The 17,703-nt window shown below is 51.3% G+C and overlaps 2 protein-coding genes and 1 long non-coding RNA gene across 5 annotated transcripts; 1 reads left to right on the top strand and 2 right to left on the bottom strand.

The window, feature by feature from the left end:
- Positions 1-165: 165 nt before the first annotated feature.
- On the top strand, positions 166-3,034 carry LOC134050221 (nuclear cap-binding protein subunit 2). 2 transcript variants are annotated; one of them, XM_062503154.1, is made up of 4 exons: positions 166-333; positions 491-672; positions 1,449-1,587; positions 2,247-3,034. In XM_062503154.1, exons 1-4 carry the CDS (start codon positions 247-249, stop codon positions 2,343-2,345), a joined length of 507 nt encoding a protein of 168 aa, XP_062359138.1. In that variant the 5' UTR covers positions 166-246; the 3' UTR covers positions 2,346-3,034. The 2 variants fall into 2 exon arrangements, with proteins under 2 accessions (XP_062359138.1, XP_062359139.1); XM_062503155.1 differs by having other exon boundaries at positions 491-530; positions 1,466-1,587; positions 2,247-2,349.
- Positions 3,035-3,252: 218 nt separating this feature from the next.
- On the bottom strand, positions 3,253-5,751 carry LOC134050222 (uncharacterized). Its single transcript, XR_009933666.1, has 3 exons — positions 5,641-5,751; positions 5,035-5,209; positions 3,253-3,342 (listed from the first exon to the last, which is right to left on the bottom strand). It is a non-coding gene; the product is annotated as an uncharacterized LOC134050222 (long non-coding RNA).
- Positions 5,752-9,403: 3,652 nt separating this feature from the next.
- SLC7A3 (solute carrier family 7 member 3) lies at positions 9,404-17,011 on the bottom strand. Of its 2 annotated transcripts, XM_062503151.1 has the most exons (11): positions 16,612-17,011; positions 16,255-16,413; positions 15,989-16,166; positions 15,776-15,888; positions 14,689-14,911; positions 14,372-14,511; positions 14,190-14,292; positions 13,695-13,906; positions 12,918-13,084; positions 12,538-12,646; positions 9,404-12,431 (listed from the first exon to the last, which is right to left on the bottom strand). In XM_062503151.1, exons 1-11 carry the CDS (start codon positions 16,979-16,981, stop codon positions 12,298-12,300), a joined length of 1,908 nt encoding a protein of 635 aa, XP_062359135.1. In that variant the 5' UTR covers positions 16,982-17,011; the 3' UTR covers positions 9,404-12,297. The 2 variants fall into 2 exon arrangements, with proteins under 2 accessions (XP_062359135.1, XP_062359137.1); XM_062503153.1 differs by lacking the exon at positions 12,538-12,646.
- Between the last annotated feature and the right edge of the window lie 692 nt (positions 17,012-17,703).

Genomic DNA, 17,703 nt, shown 5'->3' with positions numbered 1-17,703 from the left:
CCAGCGTCCCCGGAGCGCGCGTGCGCGCTGCGCACCCTACGCGCGCCCCGACGCACGGCTCCCGGCGGGTTCCCGCTCCGCCGATTGGCCGCCCCCGCCCCGAGTGACAGCAGGCGCGGCCAATCGCGCGGCGCGGCGGAGTGGCGTCTCCCGCGCGCCGCTCGCCGTGTCCGGTGCGCGGCGCTTCTGGAAGGATCCCGGGAGCGGGGCCCGGCGGCGGGGCCGGGGCGGGCGAGCGAGCGAGCGATGTCGGGACTGCTGCACACCACGCTCAGCGGGCTCAACAGCGACTCGTACTGCGAGATCAGCCAGTACCGGGACCAGCACTTCCGGGTACGCCCGGCGCGGTGGGTGGTGGGGCCCGGCCGGGGCGGGGAGTGCTGAGGCCGGGACAAGGCCGTGCGAAGAACCGGTCAGCGGGAGGGCACGGGGAGATGGGGGCGGGACGGCGAGTGCGCTGAGCCCGCGGCGTGCGCCTCTCTGCCCACAGGGTAGCAGGCAGCTGCAGGAGAAATCCCTGAAGATTTCATCCACGCTGTATGTCGGCAACCTGTCCTTCTACACCACCGAGGAGCAGATCCAGGAGCTCTTCTCCAAGTGTGGAGATGTCAAGAGGATTGTCATGGGTCTGGACAAGATCAAGAAAACCCCCTGTGGCTTTTGCTTTGTAGAGTATCCTTTCTTGTTCACTTGTGTCAGCACTTGTATGGTTGGCACCTGTAGTTCCTCTGCACAGCAAGTCTATCTGTACTGCTGCTGGACAGGTGATAGCCCAGTGCTTCCTACCAGGCACATCCCGTCCATCCTTGCACCTTCCTCTCTGTACCTTGAGACTGATTGTATAGTGGTTCCATGTGTGACAAGTGCCACCAGAGCTGTACTTTCTGGAGGTGGCAGTGAGCCCCTCTAAATCATTAATTTCTTTAATGATTTTAGGGCCTGTTACAGTCATCAGTGTGACGTCTTCCATGTCCAGAGCACCTGTTTACTTTCTCATCTCTACTGCACACCTGAAGGAAGTTGCATGATAAGCTATGGGGGCATTTTCAAATAGAGGGTACACACCTATACAGGTTGTGCCAGGAGCTGTCTGTGCAAAGCTCTCCTGTGAAGCCTTCTCCTTTTGTTGTATTTCAGTCAAGTTTTACATAGTACAAAAAGGCGTATTACTGATTTCTTGCCCTTAGCAATGTGCTAATGTTTTTGTTCCATTGTCTTGTCTATGCAGGTGCTAACATTAAAGTACAGAATTCTTTCTGAGCATTAGCTGGTCTTAAATTGGATTTACATGAGCGCAGTTTTTGATCCCACAGAGAAGAGCGAGAAGAGTAGAAAAGGCTGGAAGGCAGTGGGGGGAGTTCTGCTTCTCAAATACAACACTTCCCTGTTTTTTTTTCCCCTGTACCCAATGAAACAGCACACTTAGTTGTCCTTACAGAGTGCCTCAGGTACTACACGAGAGCAGATGCTGAGCATGCCATGCGGTTTATCAACGGCACACGGCTGGACGACCGCATCATCCGCACAGACTGGGATGCAGGGTTTAAGGAGGGGCGACAGTATGGGAGAGGAAAGACTGGAGGACAGGTAAAGGCAATGCCAGTTCATCCCTGAAATTGATCCTGTAAGTCTCTGTACTTATTTGCTGGTGTTGTCTCATGGAGAGCAATGTACAGACTGTAAAGACCTCACAGTGACATTTACTGACTCCCATGTTGTTTAGATAATTGATACCGGTGTTAAAGGCTGGAAAGAGAACTTAAGGCCGTTTCTGTCTAGGACTCCGAACTTCCTGCAGTGCAAGCAGAATGTTCCTAATCCAAGGTCATACCCTTGAAATGATCCAGAATTTGAGTAGAGGGAAAGAGAGTGGCTGCCAGGCCAATCTCATAACACAGCACTTTCCCTAAGGGCAAAGATGACATTTAGATGAGATAAAGTTTTCTGAAGGCCAAGCTTGGCAATTCAGAAGGTGTACTGAAAAGCTGAATGAAAATATTTTGGGGTCTTCTTTGCTTTGTACATGAAAAACTCTTAACCATTGGATATATCCTTTTTTGTCATTTTCATCACTATTACCACCTTTCTGGTGGATTAGTTGAAAAGATCTCAGACAAGTTGAAGTGCTTCTAATGTTAGCTTCAGTTCCCCACCAACTGAAAAAGGAGGGGATGATGATTCTTAAGTCTAGTAGGAGACAAGCAGTGCTGGCTATTAATATGTGTGTTGTTGTTGTTGTGCCCCAGGTGCGAGATGAATACCGGACAGACTATGATGTGGGAAGAGGTGGCTTTGGCAAGATCATTCAGATGCAGAAGGCAAATCACCAGCCTGCAATCTATTAATTGCCTTGTGATACCTAGCTCATAGAGGGCTCTGTCCTTCCAGAGCTAGCCCTGTTCTCACATTTGGGATCAGGGTGTGGAATGAGATCCAAGTTCCAGCAAAAGGTGACTCTCCTTAGACTGTGGATATACATGTGTTCATTCTCCCGTCTTTCTGAGCTAGAGGAGATGTTCTGTGCTGATACAGGGCAACAAAGGAAAAAAATGGACAGCTCTGTAAGATTCTGGGCAAGAAGAAATGCAGCATGTCACACACACCTTATGCTATGACATATTCCTCATGTTGCACTTAAGCAGGTGGCTTACTCCAAGCTGCAACTGCAGCTGTGGTTGCTTTCAAATTGAACTTTTTTTAAAAGCTCACCACCACTGGAGCCCTCCAGGTGCCTGGGCACCTAAGGAGGATACACAAGAGATCTGGGCTTCTAATGTACAACCTCACCTGCTTAATAAAAAGTATCACTGTTTGAATCAGAGAAGTGAACAAAGTCTGATCCTCCACTTGGGGGTGCTTGTCTGCACACCTAACCCTTGGGTTGGTCAGGGTCTGCAGAGCATTTCTCTTTATGATACCCCCAGTGCTGCCTGGCTTTTCAGATCCTCATTGTTGGGTGTGATTTTGTTAAAAGTTTCTGTTAATTTTTTTAAATAAACAGTTGTATTGGGTCTGACTGAGATTAAGGTAATTTTAACCCTAGCAGCCCTCCTAGAGCTGTGTTTTGTATTGGTAGCTTGGAAGGTGTTGATAACACACCTGTGTTTTGGCTATTGTTGAACTGTGTTCCCACAGCGTCAAGGCTGTCTCTAACATTTCCACTTCACAAGCAGGCTGGGGTGGGGCAAGATCTTGGGATATTCCAGACCATATGGCATCTGCTCAGCATAATAGCTAAGAGAAAGGAGATGAGGGGCATTTCTTATTAAATCATCCGTCTTCTGGAGCAGCTGCTCTGTGTACTGAAGCTCTGCTTCCCAGGAAGTGGCCGGATATCTCCTGCTGGTCAAAAGTAGAGAATAAATATTTAGTTTTCCTTTGTTCCCACATGCAGCCTTCCTTTTGCTTTATTAAACTGCCCTTTATCTTGGCCCACGAATTCCATTCCCATCTTTGTTTCTCCCTGCCCCCTCCCACTGAGGAGGGGAGTGAGAGAGCAGCTTGGTGGGTACCTGGTGTCCAGGCAGGGTCAGCCCACCACAGTTTGGTGCCCAGCATAGGGCCTGAGGCAATGGCAGTTATGTGCTAAGTGTTCTTTAGCCATAGTAGTTACTAAGTAGGCAGCTCCTGATAGGTCACAGTGTTTGTTGGCTACATTTCTCATCTCTACTTTTCTGGGCTTTGGGAACATGTTAGTACAAACCATGTCCTGGCACTGATGGCCTTGCTCTGCTGGGGGAGCTGCCTTGTGGAGAGGATGCCATTTTCCACTCCCACCTAGTGTGGGTGGCTTTATTATTCCTGCTCACCCTTACGTGAGATGTTTAATACTACTAATTAACACAGCTGGCATATCATGGGGTCTGTGTAATCCAGTGTTATCCTGGTATAAGAGAAGACAATTTTTGGGTGAGTCAATACTGAAATGTGCCCTGAGGTGGCTGGTCGGTGGGTGGCAAGAGTGTGTGGAAGGATTTGGGCAAGTGCCTGGGCTGGTTATCACATCCCATAGCCTGGGACTACACCTGAACAGGCAAGTAACCCTGGCAAACTGACATGCCAGCTCACAGAAGGTGCCTACTCCAGTGAAAACCAGCAATTTCTGGCACTGGGGCTTGGCATGTGCCTGCAAAGCCACGGTTCAGGGCTGTCAGAGGGCTGTGGTTAACTCGGGGACCCAAGCTACCTCTGAGAGTAACTTGATTAAGCTCAAGTTACAAGGGGACAAACTCCATCTGAGGTGATAGTAGAGATAGAGGCTCAAACAAGGACAACTGCAGTTGCCCCAGTAGTGGAAAAAAGGCAGTGGACATGGAAGTCAGTGGGTCTATATCATTAGTTACTAGGGGAGGAGGGAGAAAAAGAGTTGCATCAAGAAGCTGGTCCTTGAGAAAAGAAAATGCAGGAAGGAGTGAGGGAATTCAGACAAGCAGAAATCACCCAGTCTAACTTCATCAGAACTTTGAGACCTGTGGAAAGATTACAGCCACCAGGTTTGTGGAATGGAACTGGCTGCTCCCATGCTGGCATAATGGGGCCCAAGAGCTATTCAGCTCTTGGGAACAAAATAAGGGATGTCACCATGTGTCTATGGATGTAATCAAGATGCCAACTACGTCTCCATCAGCTAACAAGAAAGAGACACTAGCTTTCCTAGGCTTTGGGGAAAGTGCATGTTTCAGGTTAATGTTAGCTTGTGAACTCTCTCTATCGAGTAACCTGGACAAATCACAGAATCACAGAGTGGGTTGGTTTGCAAGGGACCTACATTAAAGACCAGTTAGTTCCAAGCACCTTGCCATGGGTAGGGGACACCCCTGAGGAGGAAAGTGACACCAGTGGCTTGGTGGGCACCTTGTATCCAGCCAAGGTCAACTCACTCCAACAGCAAGTCCCACACCAGCTGTGGTTTGTGTGTCAGAACCACTTTCTCTATGACACAGACTGGGTGGAGGGAACACATCTGTTGGTGTCTTAAAGCTTCTGTCACTTGCAAACATGGAGGTGGACGCTAGGAGGGTGCACGTGTCTCACCATGGTTCTCTGTACTTCTGTCTTGGTGGCTTTTCCTCTCCTTCTGTGCAGTAGCTCATGGCTGATGACAGAAACAAGTTGCTTATGCTCCAAATCAGACCCGTCCTTACGTTTCACATCAGCAGTTCTAGGAGAATTTTTCCTGTCCTGTCACCTGTCCCACAATTGGAGTAGCCTATAAAACATAACAAATGCTCAGTAGCCACTTCTGAGAGGAAGGAACCAGGAATTCCCTGGGTTTCCTCCTATTTCAAGAAGAGTGCGCCAGCACTCTCTAGCCTGTTCTTAGGTCCAAACAAGAGACAGGAAGAGATGGAAACCCTTTTGATCTGTCCCCAAGAACCTTTCAGCTAGGGCAAGAAATTCCATTGAACAAGTTAAATTCTGTCTGTAAATTTGGTTTGTATTATGTAAACAATAGCAGCTGCTCCCTGCCCAGTAATGTGTCATGATTTTTCATGCATTATCTTGTCCAGGATGATATAAACTGTTGCACACCTATATGCAGACCAGGCAGTTAAATTAGTTTAACACTCACATTACCCCAAAATCTTGATAACTGAGCTAGGAGGGGTGTTACATTTAGTTTGTCAAAATGTCTCCTACCTGTTTGTTTTGCAAGTCAGGTTGCTGTGCCTGCACAGCTGTCACAGGTCTTGAAGGAGCTGCATGTTTATTCTTCAGCAGGTTTAAACAATGACACCATTGACAAGCCTGTGATGCAGGCTGCCCCTGAGATGCAGTGAAATGGAATAAGACACTGACTTAAAACTGGAGAAATACAAGCAGTCATCTGTCCAGCCTTGCAAAGCACCATCAGTGAGGTCCTGTGTAGACAATATGAATTAGAGATGGAATAATTGCTTGGGTAAACACAACAGGAAATGGGTAAGCTTAAGGAGGACAGAGAGTGTAACAGCCTTAAAACTCTATGATTAGCAAAGAAAACTTGTGTATGATGTCAAGAAACCAGCACACCTGTGCAGCCTTTGGCAATTCTGATGGTGGCAGAGAAGGGGTAGTTCATCAGGAAGTGGCCACAGTGATGGAAAACTACCCATCTGCACCAGAAATGTGCCACTTGCACTGCCCATGCTGCCTCTGCCACCTCCTCTCCACACCACTCACTGGCTTGCTTCCACCATAGGGATCTGTGGCTGCCATTGGGATACAACTGTCTCATAAGAGAGACCTCCTCTGAGGCACCAGGGTGACAGCCTGCTGAATGCAGACATCATCACAGCACGTTGTCAGCTCCAGGACAGACTGTGAGAGGAGCCACCCTTTGGCTAGTTAGTGTGGACTAGGGAACAAAAGCAGGAACCAGGGCATCAGCTGCAGCACTGGGAAGGAAGGAGAGCAAGAGAAGAGCAACCTGGCAGCAAGTCTTCATGCAGACCTGCAAAGGCAAAGCGAGGCCAGCATTAAGCCTGTGGGATTAGAGCTGGCCACCTGCCACAGCTCAGGGCAAAGAGGATTACTGGATGCACACAGGCTCCTCACAGCTACTGGGTCATGCGTGCTTAAGCTCACCACTGAGAACAGAAGGGTTGAGGCCTGCCTGGAGCCAGGTGAGTAAGGAGTGATATGAATCTCACCCATCATTGGCTTTGATTTCCTGGAGCCCTTCTGGACTGTGAAGGCTTACAGCACAACCCAGTTCTGCTGCAGAAATATCAGGAGCTGATATCAGTTTGCTCTGTTACACCAGTGACCCTACCTGCCTGCAGTCAATTCTCTGGATTCCAGGCTCAGGCCCTGCTGATGAATTTGTCCCACTCAGCAGCCACTGCAGCGCCACTCCACCAGTAGGGAAGGGGCTCTGACAGTGGTCAGATTTATAGGGAAGAAGATGGCACATTAACTCCCCATATTGAAGCATTTGGTTTCACAGAGCAGACCAGACTTGCCAGCCTATTTTAATTCCCAAGTGGCTCAAAATTTAATCTGCTGCTACATCTCTGCCTGCCAGGGCCTGCTCTGGCCAGGGAGCAGTGCAGGGGCAGGCTCTGCAGCTGCAGCTCACCCTCCAGAGGCTCAGCAGCACAGCTCCCCATCTCCATCCTGCCCCCAGCCTGCATGGCCATGCTCATGGTCTCTTGGCAGCCCCTCTGGAGGTAGCAAGCATCAGTGTCCAGAGAGCTGCTCTGAAGGGTCCACCAGGAAAGCCCCATGTCACCCAAAAGTAGCTGGATATGAAGTTATCAGTGCCATGGGATGTGGTAGAACCAGATGGGGAGGGAGGCTGAGTCACTGACTCTCTGCACCCCCAACAACCCAACCCACCAGCACTGCATCCCTGGCATGACCCCAGTGGCCACGGCCAGTGGCCACAGCCAGGCCTCCACTGCAATGCCACCCCAACCACCTGCCTGCTCAGCATGGCTTGAGCCAGATATAGAGGACTCAAGAGCCCTCCAGCTCCCCTTTCAATCCAGGGGGAAATGGCAACAAGGAAATCATAAATCAAGCCTGGGGAGGAAATGCTCCGACTGTCAGGGCAAACTGCATGCAGCTGTGTTGGGGCTGGTTGCTTCCTTCCCCATAAGGGTGGATTATCACAGGCATCTCAACAGCAAAGCCAGGCTCTGCTTTTTGCTGATTTTCTCAAACCACAAAATGGCCCCTTCCAGACTTCTACAGGAGAGGAAACCCATCCTAGCACCTGACAGGCTTCACCAGGAACACGCTTCTCTCCCAGCATCTCTGCAGGATGGAGCCTGGGCTGCTGGGGCACCGGCTACAGTGGGGGGAAGAGATGGTTTGTGTAGACAACACACTGAGGCTCTGGCTGGGTGTTGTTCACCCACCAACTGATGTGCTGAAATGTGCAGTAACATCTGCACAGCCTGGGAAAGGCAGAGGAGCTACCCAGAAGAGGATGTGGTGCCATCCCTGGCAGCCCTGCTAGCCTGCATGGAGAGGGAGGCAGGGACCCCCAGAGTGGGTGTGCAGAGCTGGGGCAGTCTCCATAGGCTGGTAGCCAAGGACAGGATCCCTGGCCCAGAGCCTGGGGGTGAACAGTGCTGCTGTACCCACGGCTGAGTGGCACTGACTTCCCCACCCACCCACCACACCACCATGGACTGGTGGGTGCCAGACAGCTGCTTTTCCTGCTGAGCTGCCATGGTGGGAGCTGTCCAGAGCTTCCAGAATCCTGCTCCATGCCCCAGACTCTGCTAGTCCCAATGGATGCCTGGGATGGGATGGCAGAGCTCAGTGGGATGGCCTGTAACCAGGCAGGGATTTCCCATGGGCACAAACAGACTCACAAATGGACATGGGTGCAGATGTGCACATGTGTATGGGGGACACAGACACAAACAAAGGCACAAGGGGCTGTAACAGAGCCAAGCCAGGGGGTGACAGCTCCAGTTGTACCACAGGCCCATTGCCCTCTAGCCACGGGTAACAGCACCTGAAACTGGGTGCACAAGGACACGGCAGGCTCAGGGCTCACCAGGGACCTATGTTCTGCCCCTGGCTAGAAGATACCCACAAGGTGGGATGGTGAGACCAGCATGGCACGCTGAGGCACCAGCCTGACTAGGAGGGCTGGGAGTACCCAAAGAGTCACCTGTGCCTGGGTGCTGGGGCCTGAGGCTCTGGCAGGACACCCCAGCCTGAGACACTGGGGCAGTGAGTGCCTGTCCTGGGGCCAGAGCAGGAACCACAGCCTCTTTTACTGCAAGGACAGCCCTGGGACAGGGCTCATAGCTCCAGACCAGGGGCCAAGCAGAGCTGGTGGTATGGGTACCTTGCTGCTGACCATGAGTGACCCTGCAGCACTGCCAATAAACAGCGAGAGATGCCAAAACCAAGCACAGTCCATCTGCCTTAAATTAGGGTTTTTTTGGGATACTTATGTCAGGTCTGATTTAGACCAGACCAAAACCTGGAAAATAATCTCTCAAGGATGCAGCCCAGCTTGTGGTCAGACTTCCTCTGCAGACCATTGCTGGCACCTCCAGGAGATATAATTTCCAAGGCCTTTACTATATACACTGCTCTGGAACTTGGTGACACAAACCCTCCCTGCACAGGGCCTGAAAGGCAAGACCATGACAGGCTGCTGTCCTGCCCCCACATGTACCAGCAGCACTGGCTGGAGCTGGTTTGAAGCACTGCTTCACAGCTGCTGGCTCACAGGCTCACTGTCCCAGGGGAGGACAGTGAGGACTGGTGGCTCCAACTGGCAGATTTTGTTCTGCACCGGCACCAGCCTGGCACCTAGCCCAGTGGCATGTAGGGTCCTGCTGAGGGGTCCATAACCACAGGTCATTAACAGGAAATGCAGCAAGACCAACAAGAAAAAAAAAACACTTAAAAACATTTAATTTAATAGATTTTATATAAAAAAAGGCTTTAAAATTCTAGGAAGGCAGATGAGGTTGGACACAAGTACACCTATACTGAGGACATCTCACAGACACTTGAGCAAGATATTTATACCAAACAGCAAACAGTTTGCTGGCAGTGCCATGAGTACCAGAACAAGTTGCACTAAGCCTTTCTGCAGAGCTCCAGCCATGGCTGCCACGTAGAAGTCTGGCACTTGGAAAGCAGGGAGGAGGTGAACACAGCCACATGACAGATGGGATAACTACAACTGCAACACCACCTGGGGCCTCCTGTGCACTGGGAAAGCAACTTTCATGGCCAGAGGGCTGTGCTGGTGTCACTGCCCCTCTGCGGGACTGCAGGAGGGCAGAGACCATCCCTGGGCCACCAGCACTCCCATCCAGCCAGGGGATCTCCCTGTGAGAAGAAGAGGCAGCACATGACCCAGCTCTGCAGTTCTGACTCTGTGTTTTGCCAGTGGGTAGGGTCAGAAACACAGACGCCATATTAAGGAATAGTGTAAAACCCACCCTATAATTTCTATACTGTTGTTAAGTCCTCAGTTTTCTCTAACTGTACTCCCAGTTACCTGTCTACAGAGTTCCCAGTCATTTCCCCACATAATACAGCCTGTGACTATTGTCACTCAAGCTCCACAATATCCAAATAGAGCTCGAGAACATTTCATGCTTTGGTACCACATGGATTGTCTACTGTCAGTAGAGGTAGTTGGTAAACTAATTGTTTCATAATCATCCAAACCTTAACATATAAAAAATGCAATCATCAGAACAAAACCCATAAGGATTAGCATCAATAAAACAACTCCAGAGTGAAGCACTCAGTTAAGAATTCTGGTAGCCATAGTATCCATCCAAAAAGAGTCTCCCACCATCCATGTTCTCCATCTTTCTTCACCCACTCCATCACATGATGAACTTCCGCCTTGTCATAACAGACAACAATCAAAGTCTTTTGTCCATTCTCTTGGGCTTGTTTCAGCAAGCCCCAGGTCTGTGTGTTGTAGCAGTTCCATTACCTGTTCATACCAGTGGGAGTAGGCTGCAAGTCTTGAATCAGGGTATAATTAGATTCCAAAAATTGACAGGATATAACAGCAGATAAAAAACTAAAAAACTTACTTTAAAAAATAAATAACTAAAATCCTGTCATTGCAGCAAAATTACAGGCACAAATATTGGAGTGACTGCTTGTATCTTCAGTAACATTTATCTACAAACACAAAATCACAAGAGGTTCTCATGCATCTCGTTTACAATCTCACAAAGTATACCTCAGACTTTCAGATCCTGGCTACTAATTTTCTGTAAGGTATTAGACCCAAAGCAGCCAAAACTAACAAATTAGTACTGTGAATGTTATTCCAAAATGCATCCTGCACAATAGAATCCAAGTTCAAAACTAAAAACTTAAGAGTCCCCCTAGTCTAAGGTTATCCCTGGTGCTCACTGGTCATGCAAGCACACCAACAGAGAGAGAAGAGGTTCCCTAGTCTTTGCTTAAACTGTTCAGATATTTCATTTACTTCACGTTGAGTATAATCCTCTATGAGTATCCCTCCTGACCTGCTGACAATTAGCATCTAATTCCACCCTTCGTCTCCATGCTGGTCTCACATCTACAAACTCACCTGGGGAACCAACCTCATCAGAATCCACAGAATCCGAAATATCTCCATTCCATTTATCAGGATCCCATTGCACACCTGCCTCTGCAATTACTGCATGCATCTTCCTGTGATTCACTTGCCTCCTCCTTTCCTTATACCGAGCTATTCTAACTGCAGCCTTCTCAGCAAGTCTGGGAAATCCAGCTTACCAGCAAGCACCTTATTTTGGCCCTTTAGCATTACAATTTGATTCTGCAACTCACATCTGTCGCTCCACTTCAACAACTGTTCCTTTTGTTGGTGTTTTGTTTGATATACTGTTAATAAAATCCACCCTTGCCTTCCCAAACCCACAAGTTCCTTTCCTTTTTCAGTACGTGTTTTCTCACATGATCCTCCAACCTTAGCCCACTTGAGGACCAGTGAACTACACAGAAGGTCTTCCCATCTGGGAATTTCAGACAGGACTGATTCCTTTCATTTGATTTTAAAAGCAACAGTTTATTCTGATCCTGCTGACTATGCTGGTTTTGTTTTGCTGGTGGGTAGGGTCAGAGACACAGACACCAACTTAAGGAACAGTGCATTTGCTATGATGGAAAACTGCAAAGAATCACAAAAGGACAAGCTAAGCAATGCACCTAACCATGAACAAGTTACAAAAGGATAAGCTAAGCAAGGCTAATCATTGCTACGAAAGAATGCCTGCAGTGATTAAAAAAGATACACCACCAGTTACCCCAATGAAGATACATCATCCAAGTCCAAGAGACATCAGCTGTGGGGGGAAACTGTCACAGCCAAGGGCTGGAGAACCATGCCAGTAACTGGGAGCTCCTGCAGTGCCTCCACTTTTCCAGGCCACGAGGCTCCTCCACTTTGCTGTGACAATGGTCCAGCTTTAACACGGCTAAACAAACAAGTTGACTTAATTTCTATTTTCATTTTCCTGCCAGCTTTCTCCCAAAGCTTGGCCAGGGCTCAAGGAGGATCCAAGGGAATTGTCTGTGTTTCTACACCCCCTAATTAGGCCAGATGTGGCCTCATCCTGTTTCTAGATATAGAAAGGTGAACACATTTTGCCAATAAATAAACACATATAACAATACTTTGTTAATGAGCGGAAACATACAACATTTGGTTGGAACATTCATCCTAGGTCAGTTTTGGCTCACAGCCTCAGTACTTCACTCTGGAACTCACTCTGCAGGAGAGAGGAAGGATGTACTCTCTGGATTATGATCTTGTCCCAAAGTGGCAAAGAGGTCCATGGAGCACTGGTCCCCCGACCCTCAGACCGCAGCAGCCCCAGGACTGAGGTCCTGTCCAGGATGGTGCAGAGGCTTTTCTACTGTGGCACATGTTTTTTCTGCATTTTTCGCTTCCACGCTGTTCCGAATTCCATAGGTGAAGTAAATAATAAAACCTGCAGGACAGTTTCCATAATGAAATGTGCAATGGTGGGCTGTTAGCACTAACAGATCTCCAGGAGAGACCTGTGGGCACTGCACTCCCCACTGCAGGACACCTACCCACAACCATGCAGACGGCAAAGCGTGCCCAGGTGCCCGCACTCAGCTTGACCATCAGCAGGACGTTAATGAAGGTGCTGAAGATTGGCAGGAGTGGGAGGAAAGGTACCTACAAGGGACAAGAATTGCTGTGTCAGCTGTGCCTTGAGGGACCAGGCTGGGCTCGAGGATGCTACTGGCCAGTGGAAGGATCCCCTCCCTGCCACAGCCCAGAGCACCCGACACTTCCACACTGAGGATTCCACCTCAGAGAGACACGTTCTAGGGTGCTGGGTTTTCCTGGTGACTGCCTGGCAGCAAGCCCTGGAAGACCCTGCAGTGCCCAGATCCTGACGGAGTCCAAGGGGTGCAGACACCAAGATGCAGGGGGCTGTACTCACTTTGAAGTTTAACCGTGCATTGCTCTGTGGCTGCCTCCAAATGATGATGGTGAGAACAAGCAGAGCCACAAGGAGCAGCACCAGAGCCACAACACGGACCACACTGGCATCCTTCAGTGCAGCCACATTGAGGGTCAGGACCATGCAGATGACCGTGATCAGTACAGCTGCAAGAGAGGAGGTAGTCAGGGGCTGCATGACACATGGTCTTCCTGAAGCCTTAGCCTCACCAACAGCAGGGCTGAAGCAACCACTCCTCTTGGTTAGGTCCAGCACTCACTGTCTCTGACACCCACTCCAAAGCTTTAGGAAAGTTCTTTGCTGGAGGCATTTCCCAGACCAGCAAGCTGCAGGGAGCCTGAGTTTGGCTGGGCTTGGACCCAGCTCTGGTGCCTACCCAGACCTGGCTGAACCACTCCATTCTGGCTCAAACATTGCTGCCAAGCCCAAGCACTCTCAAAGGGCTGGGGACTGCCCTTGCTAGTGGCCAGCGAGGGTGAGGCTCATCACAGGAATTTCCCATGACCATCTGCACATCCCCAGCTCAGCACCCATGTCCTCCAACAATGCCTGTGCACCCCAAACCACAGCTGTACCCTGCACTTGGCACCCTACTTAGGGTTTAGCATCTGCTGGCATTGCCAACAGTGACTGGCAACCTGGCCCCTCTCCTCTGCCTGGCACGCTCTCCATCCCCTCCCAGCTCTGCAGAGACACATCAAAACACTCCAGCTCCAGGCAGGAGGGGACACCAGCCACCAGTTCCCACTCGCTCACCAATGACTGCGACACAGACATAGACAATGCGCCCCGAGAGCACAGTGGGGGTGTCCCCAGGTGGGTTGAAGAGCATCGCCAGCGACAACGTCTCTTTGTGCTGGGCACTGGCAGCAGTGACGGTCGGGTCCATGATCACTCTGTCCTCCTCGTTCCCATTCAGCTCCAGCATTTCCATGGCCCTCGAGGAGTTCGGCTGTTTGGGCTGGTACCTGAGCAGGTAAGACAAGCTTGCAGCAGAGCCAAAGGAACTTCCTAGCCCAAGGGAACAGTGGGCAGCACCTTCATATCCCTGCTGCTCTGGCAGTGGCCCCATGACAGCCACTCCAAGGATATGCCCAGAGACACACACAGGCTCTGGTCAGTAGCCTCCATCTTGGGGACTTGACACTTCCCCAGGCTGCATGCCCCTGGAAAAACGCTGTGGCTACAAGCCCCCAGGATGATGTAAGGAACATCCACCCTGGGCACTGCCAAACACGAGGAGTCACGCACCGGAGGATGAGCACACACACTGCCACCAGGGAGTAGGCCAGCAGCGTGCCGATCGACATGAGGTCCACCAGGTCCTTCAGGTCAAGCAGGAGGGCAAACACAGCTGCAATGAGGACATGAAGCATGAGCGCAGCTCCAGACCACTGCAGGGCTGGGTATGAGGAGGTGGCCAGGAGCCTTACCTGCGAAGAACCCCGAGACAAAGGTGGCAATCAGAGGGGTCTTTCTGCCACTGTGGATCCGGGAGAGGAACTTGAAGAGCAGCCCATCCTCTGCCATGGCATGGATCACTCGGGGCATGGGAAACATGGAGCCCAGCAAGCTGTCATGGAGAGAGATTAGGCAAGCTGCTCACATCTACCACCCAGAAGGGGAAGGGACCAGCTCTGTGCAAGGAGCAGGACAGTAGCTGGAGAGCACAAATCCCCAGCCCAGCTGGGATGAATGCTGCCGGTCCCTGTGCTGTGCCAAGCAGTGCCAGGAATAGAGCCAGTCCTACCTGGTGGAGAGGGCACAGAGTGAGCCAACAGCAACGGCGTAGCGGGCAGGCTCCCAACCAACTGCCTTGAAAGCCTCAGGCAGAGGGCTGTTCTTGTTCAGGAGGAAGTAGGGCACCATGAGAGTCAGGGATGCAGAGACCCCGAAATAAGCCACAAAGCAGATGAGGAGGGACACAATGATGCCAATGGGAATCGAGCGCTGTGGGTTCCTGGCTTCCTCCCCTGTCCAGACACAAGACATGTGCCCCACTCAAGTGCACAGCATGGGGCAAGTAACGCCTGGGGAATGAGCCAGAGTAGGCCATGGCAGTACAGGACTGGGGAGCAGCAAGCAGAGGCTGTTGGAGAGGAGGGGTCCCTGGCCATGCTGCTGCACTGGCAGAAGGGATGGAGCTGCTTGGCAGCCTGGGCTTGCAGGCCCCCTGGCCATGCCAGCCCTTCCCCACCACCAGCAGCTCCCTCTGCCTACAGAGCCTGTTGAATAGAGGTTCTCCTTGAATGTGTGCCTCAGGCTTTGCAAAGGTGTGCTGCACCACGTTCCCAGCAAGGGGCTCAGCAGCAGAAAGGAGGAGGCTGCTGGGCAGCCCCTGGAGGCAGGGTGGCACAGGCAGGGAGGTCATGCAGAACAGCCTGTACCAGCCTCCCACTAAGTAGATTTCTGGGGTAATGAGAGGAAATTAAGAGAGCTGCCTGTGCTCCAGGAAGCAGCAGTTTTGCATGGACCCAATCACTTGGAAATAGGCTGCTCGAGGCTGGGAAATAACTAGGAGGCACCAGCAATTCCCAGCACTGTCGCAGGCTCGGCTCAGCAGTCAAAAGGCTCCCTGCTGCTCTGGGAGTTGCCTGTGCAGGCAAGGTGCAGCCCTGCTCCCACCATGTGGTATAATGAGCCACTTTTCCTGGAGTAGGGCAGGCTCTGAGCCCTTTTGTCTAGCCCAGCTGAAGACACAGACTCCACAGGGAAACCTCCCAGGAGTGGTGAGACCAGCTGTTTTCCCACACCATGTAGCATCCTCCCCATCAGCTTCCAGCCAGCTGCTGGCTGTGCAGGGGAAATGCCCACGCCACCCTTACCCAAGGCAGTACCTGTGGTGGCAATGCAGTCAAAGCCCACGAAGGCATAGAAACAGGTGGCAGCACCAGTCAGGACTCCTTCCAGTCCAAAGGGGAAAAACCCACCAGAACCAAAAGCTTTTTTCCTGGAAAAAATGCAGTAGAGCAGCTGCTGTGAGGTACAGGACAGCAGGGCCCATTCCTGCCCAATGTCAGATCCTGGCCTGGCACACTTGCTCTACTTACATGTCATCCGGTGAGTCTGACACCGAGAAGTTGATAGAGTTCTTCTCTGAAAGCTGCCAGTTCTTGATGTCTCCCTTGATGAAGCCAGCAATGATGACAAAGCTCAGTACCAACAGGTTCACTGCCGTGAAGATTTTGTTCACGAGGGCAGATTCGCTGACACCAAAAGCCAGCAGCACTGTGAGAACAGAAGAGGTGAGTGGGGACCCATCAGGCTCCCATGCATTCACCCATGGTACCATGGAGCCACTCTCCTGCACACTCACCAGTAAGCAGCAAAATCAGGATTAAAGCAAAGAAGTCTGGATGCTCAGCCAGCACTCCTGGCAGGTGCATTGGGATCTTGTTGGCAAAGAAGGTGGAGATGTGGTTGCCGATGATGTTGTCAAATGCTGCACTCCAGGCTCGTGCCACACTGGCCGTACCTGGTTGATGGCAAATCTGTGCATTAGTCTGAGCCCAGGGCAGACTGGCACCAGCCACCTGTACCTGAGCACCCACCTCCCTGCTGATCCCACCCAACACCCTGCCCCCCATAGCACCACTCTCTACCCCCAGAAGTCCCCCCCATGCTGCCAGCACAGTGCTGGAAGGAGCCCCACACATGCTGCCTGGCCTTGTACCTATCACATAGGAGAGAATGAGGTTCCATCCGGCTATAAAAGCCCAGATCTCGCCAACGGTAACGTAGCTGTAGAGATACGCAGAGCCGGCCTTGGGGACACGGGCCCCAAACTCTGCATAGCAGAGTCCAGCCAGGACAGATGAGAAAGCAGCCACCAAGAAGCAGAGGACGATAGAGGGACCAGCCATCTCCTTCGCTACCTCCCCGACCAGCACATATACACCAGCCCCTAGCGTGCTGCCCACACCCAGGGAGACAAGGTCCAGTGTGGAGAGGCAGCGAGCAAAATGTGTGTCATCAGAGCTCAGGTCCACCATGCGCCGACGGATCAGCTTCTTCCCAAAACTGGTCATTTTTCCCCCCAACATCTTGTCTTCTCCTCAGTAAACCTCAGCTGACCAGAGGTCCTGCAAGAGAAGGGAAATGTGAAGCTCAGTAACCTTTCAGGCAGCAGGACTGGCACTGCAAGGGACAAGGTAGGCAGTCTGAGCAGTCTGCAAGCTTTGCAGGCTGTAATCATCCCGAAGGTCCGATATCCCCATTCCTCTTGCTCACAGCAGCCACCTATCTCCAAAAAGCTCTGAAGATGAGCATCCTGTGAAGCAGGGATCCAGCACAGAGGAGCTGCAAGGAAAGTTCTCAATTCCCACGGCCACAGCTGGCACCTCTGCCCAGCACTCAACCACCCACCCACCAGCGTCTTCTCCCTGCAGGCTACTCCCTTCACTGGGAAAGCGAACACACTCCATCCAGGTGCCCAGGACTGCATGCCCCACTACATGTATCAGCCAAAGAACACAAGGATAACTTTGTGACCCTTTTCCATAGAGGATTATCAGGACCACAGCGCCAGCCACCAACTCGGCCGTTTCCCCATAACCAGCAAACCATCCTGCTTCTTGAATAAACCTCCTCCCGAGCTGGCACATCTCACATTCAGCCTTGATCCCAAGTGCAACAAGTGCCCCAGCACTAGCACCGTCTTCCACCACTACCTGTACAACTCTAGGCTTCCTTCCCCAGCGCTGCTCAATTGTTCGGAGTATTTCCCGTACCCGATTCGAGATCCGCATCCCGTAGGTAGAGAAGC

The sequence above is a fragment of the Cinclus cinclus genome, chromosome 15 (assembly GCF_963662255.1).
Source record: "Cinclus cinclus chromosome 15, bCinCin1.1, whole genome shotgun sequence".
NCBI classification, from domain to species: Eukaryota; Metazoa; Chordata; class Aves; order Passeriformes; family Cinclidae; genus Cinclus; species Cinclus cinclus.
Note: the sequence above shows the minus strand (reverse complement) of the source record. Positions and strands in the feature narration are given on the sequence as shown.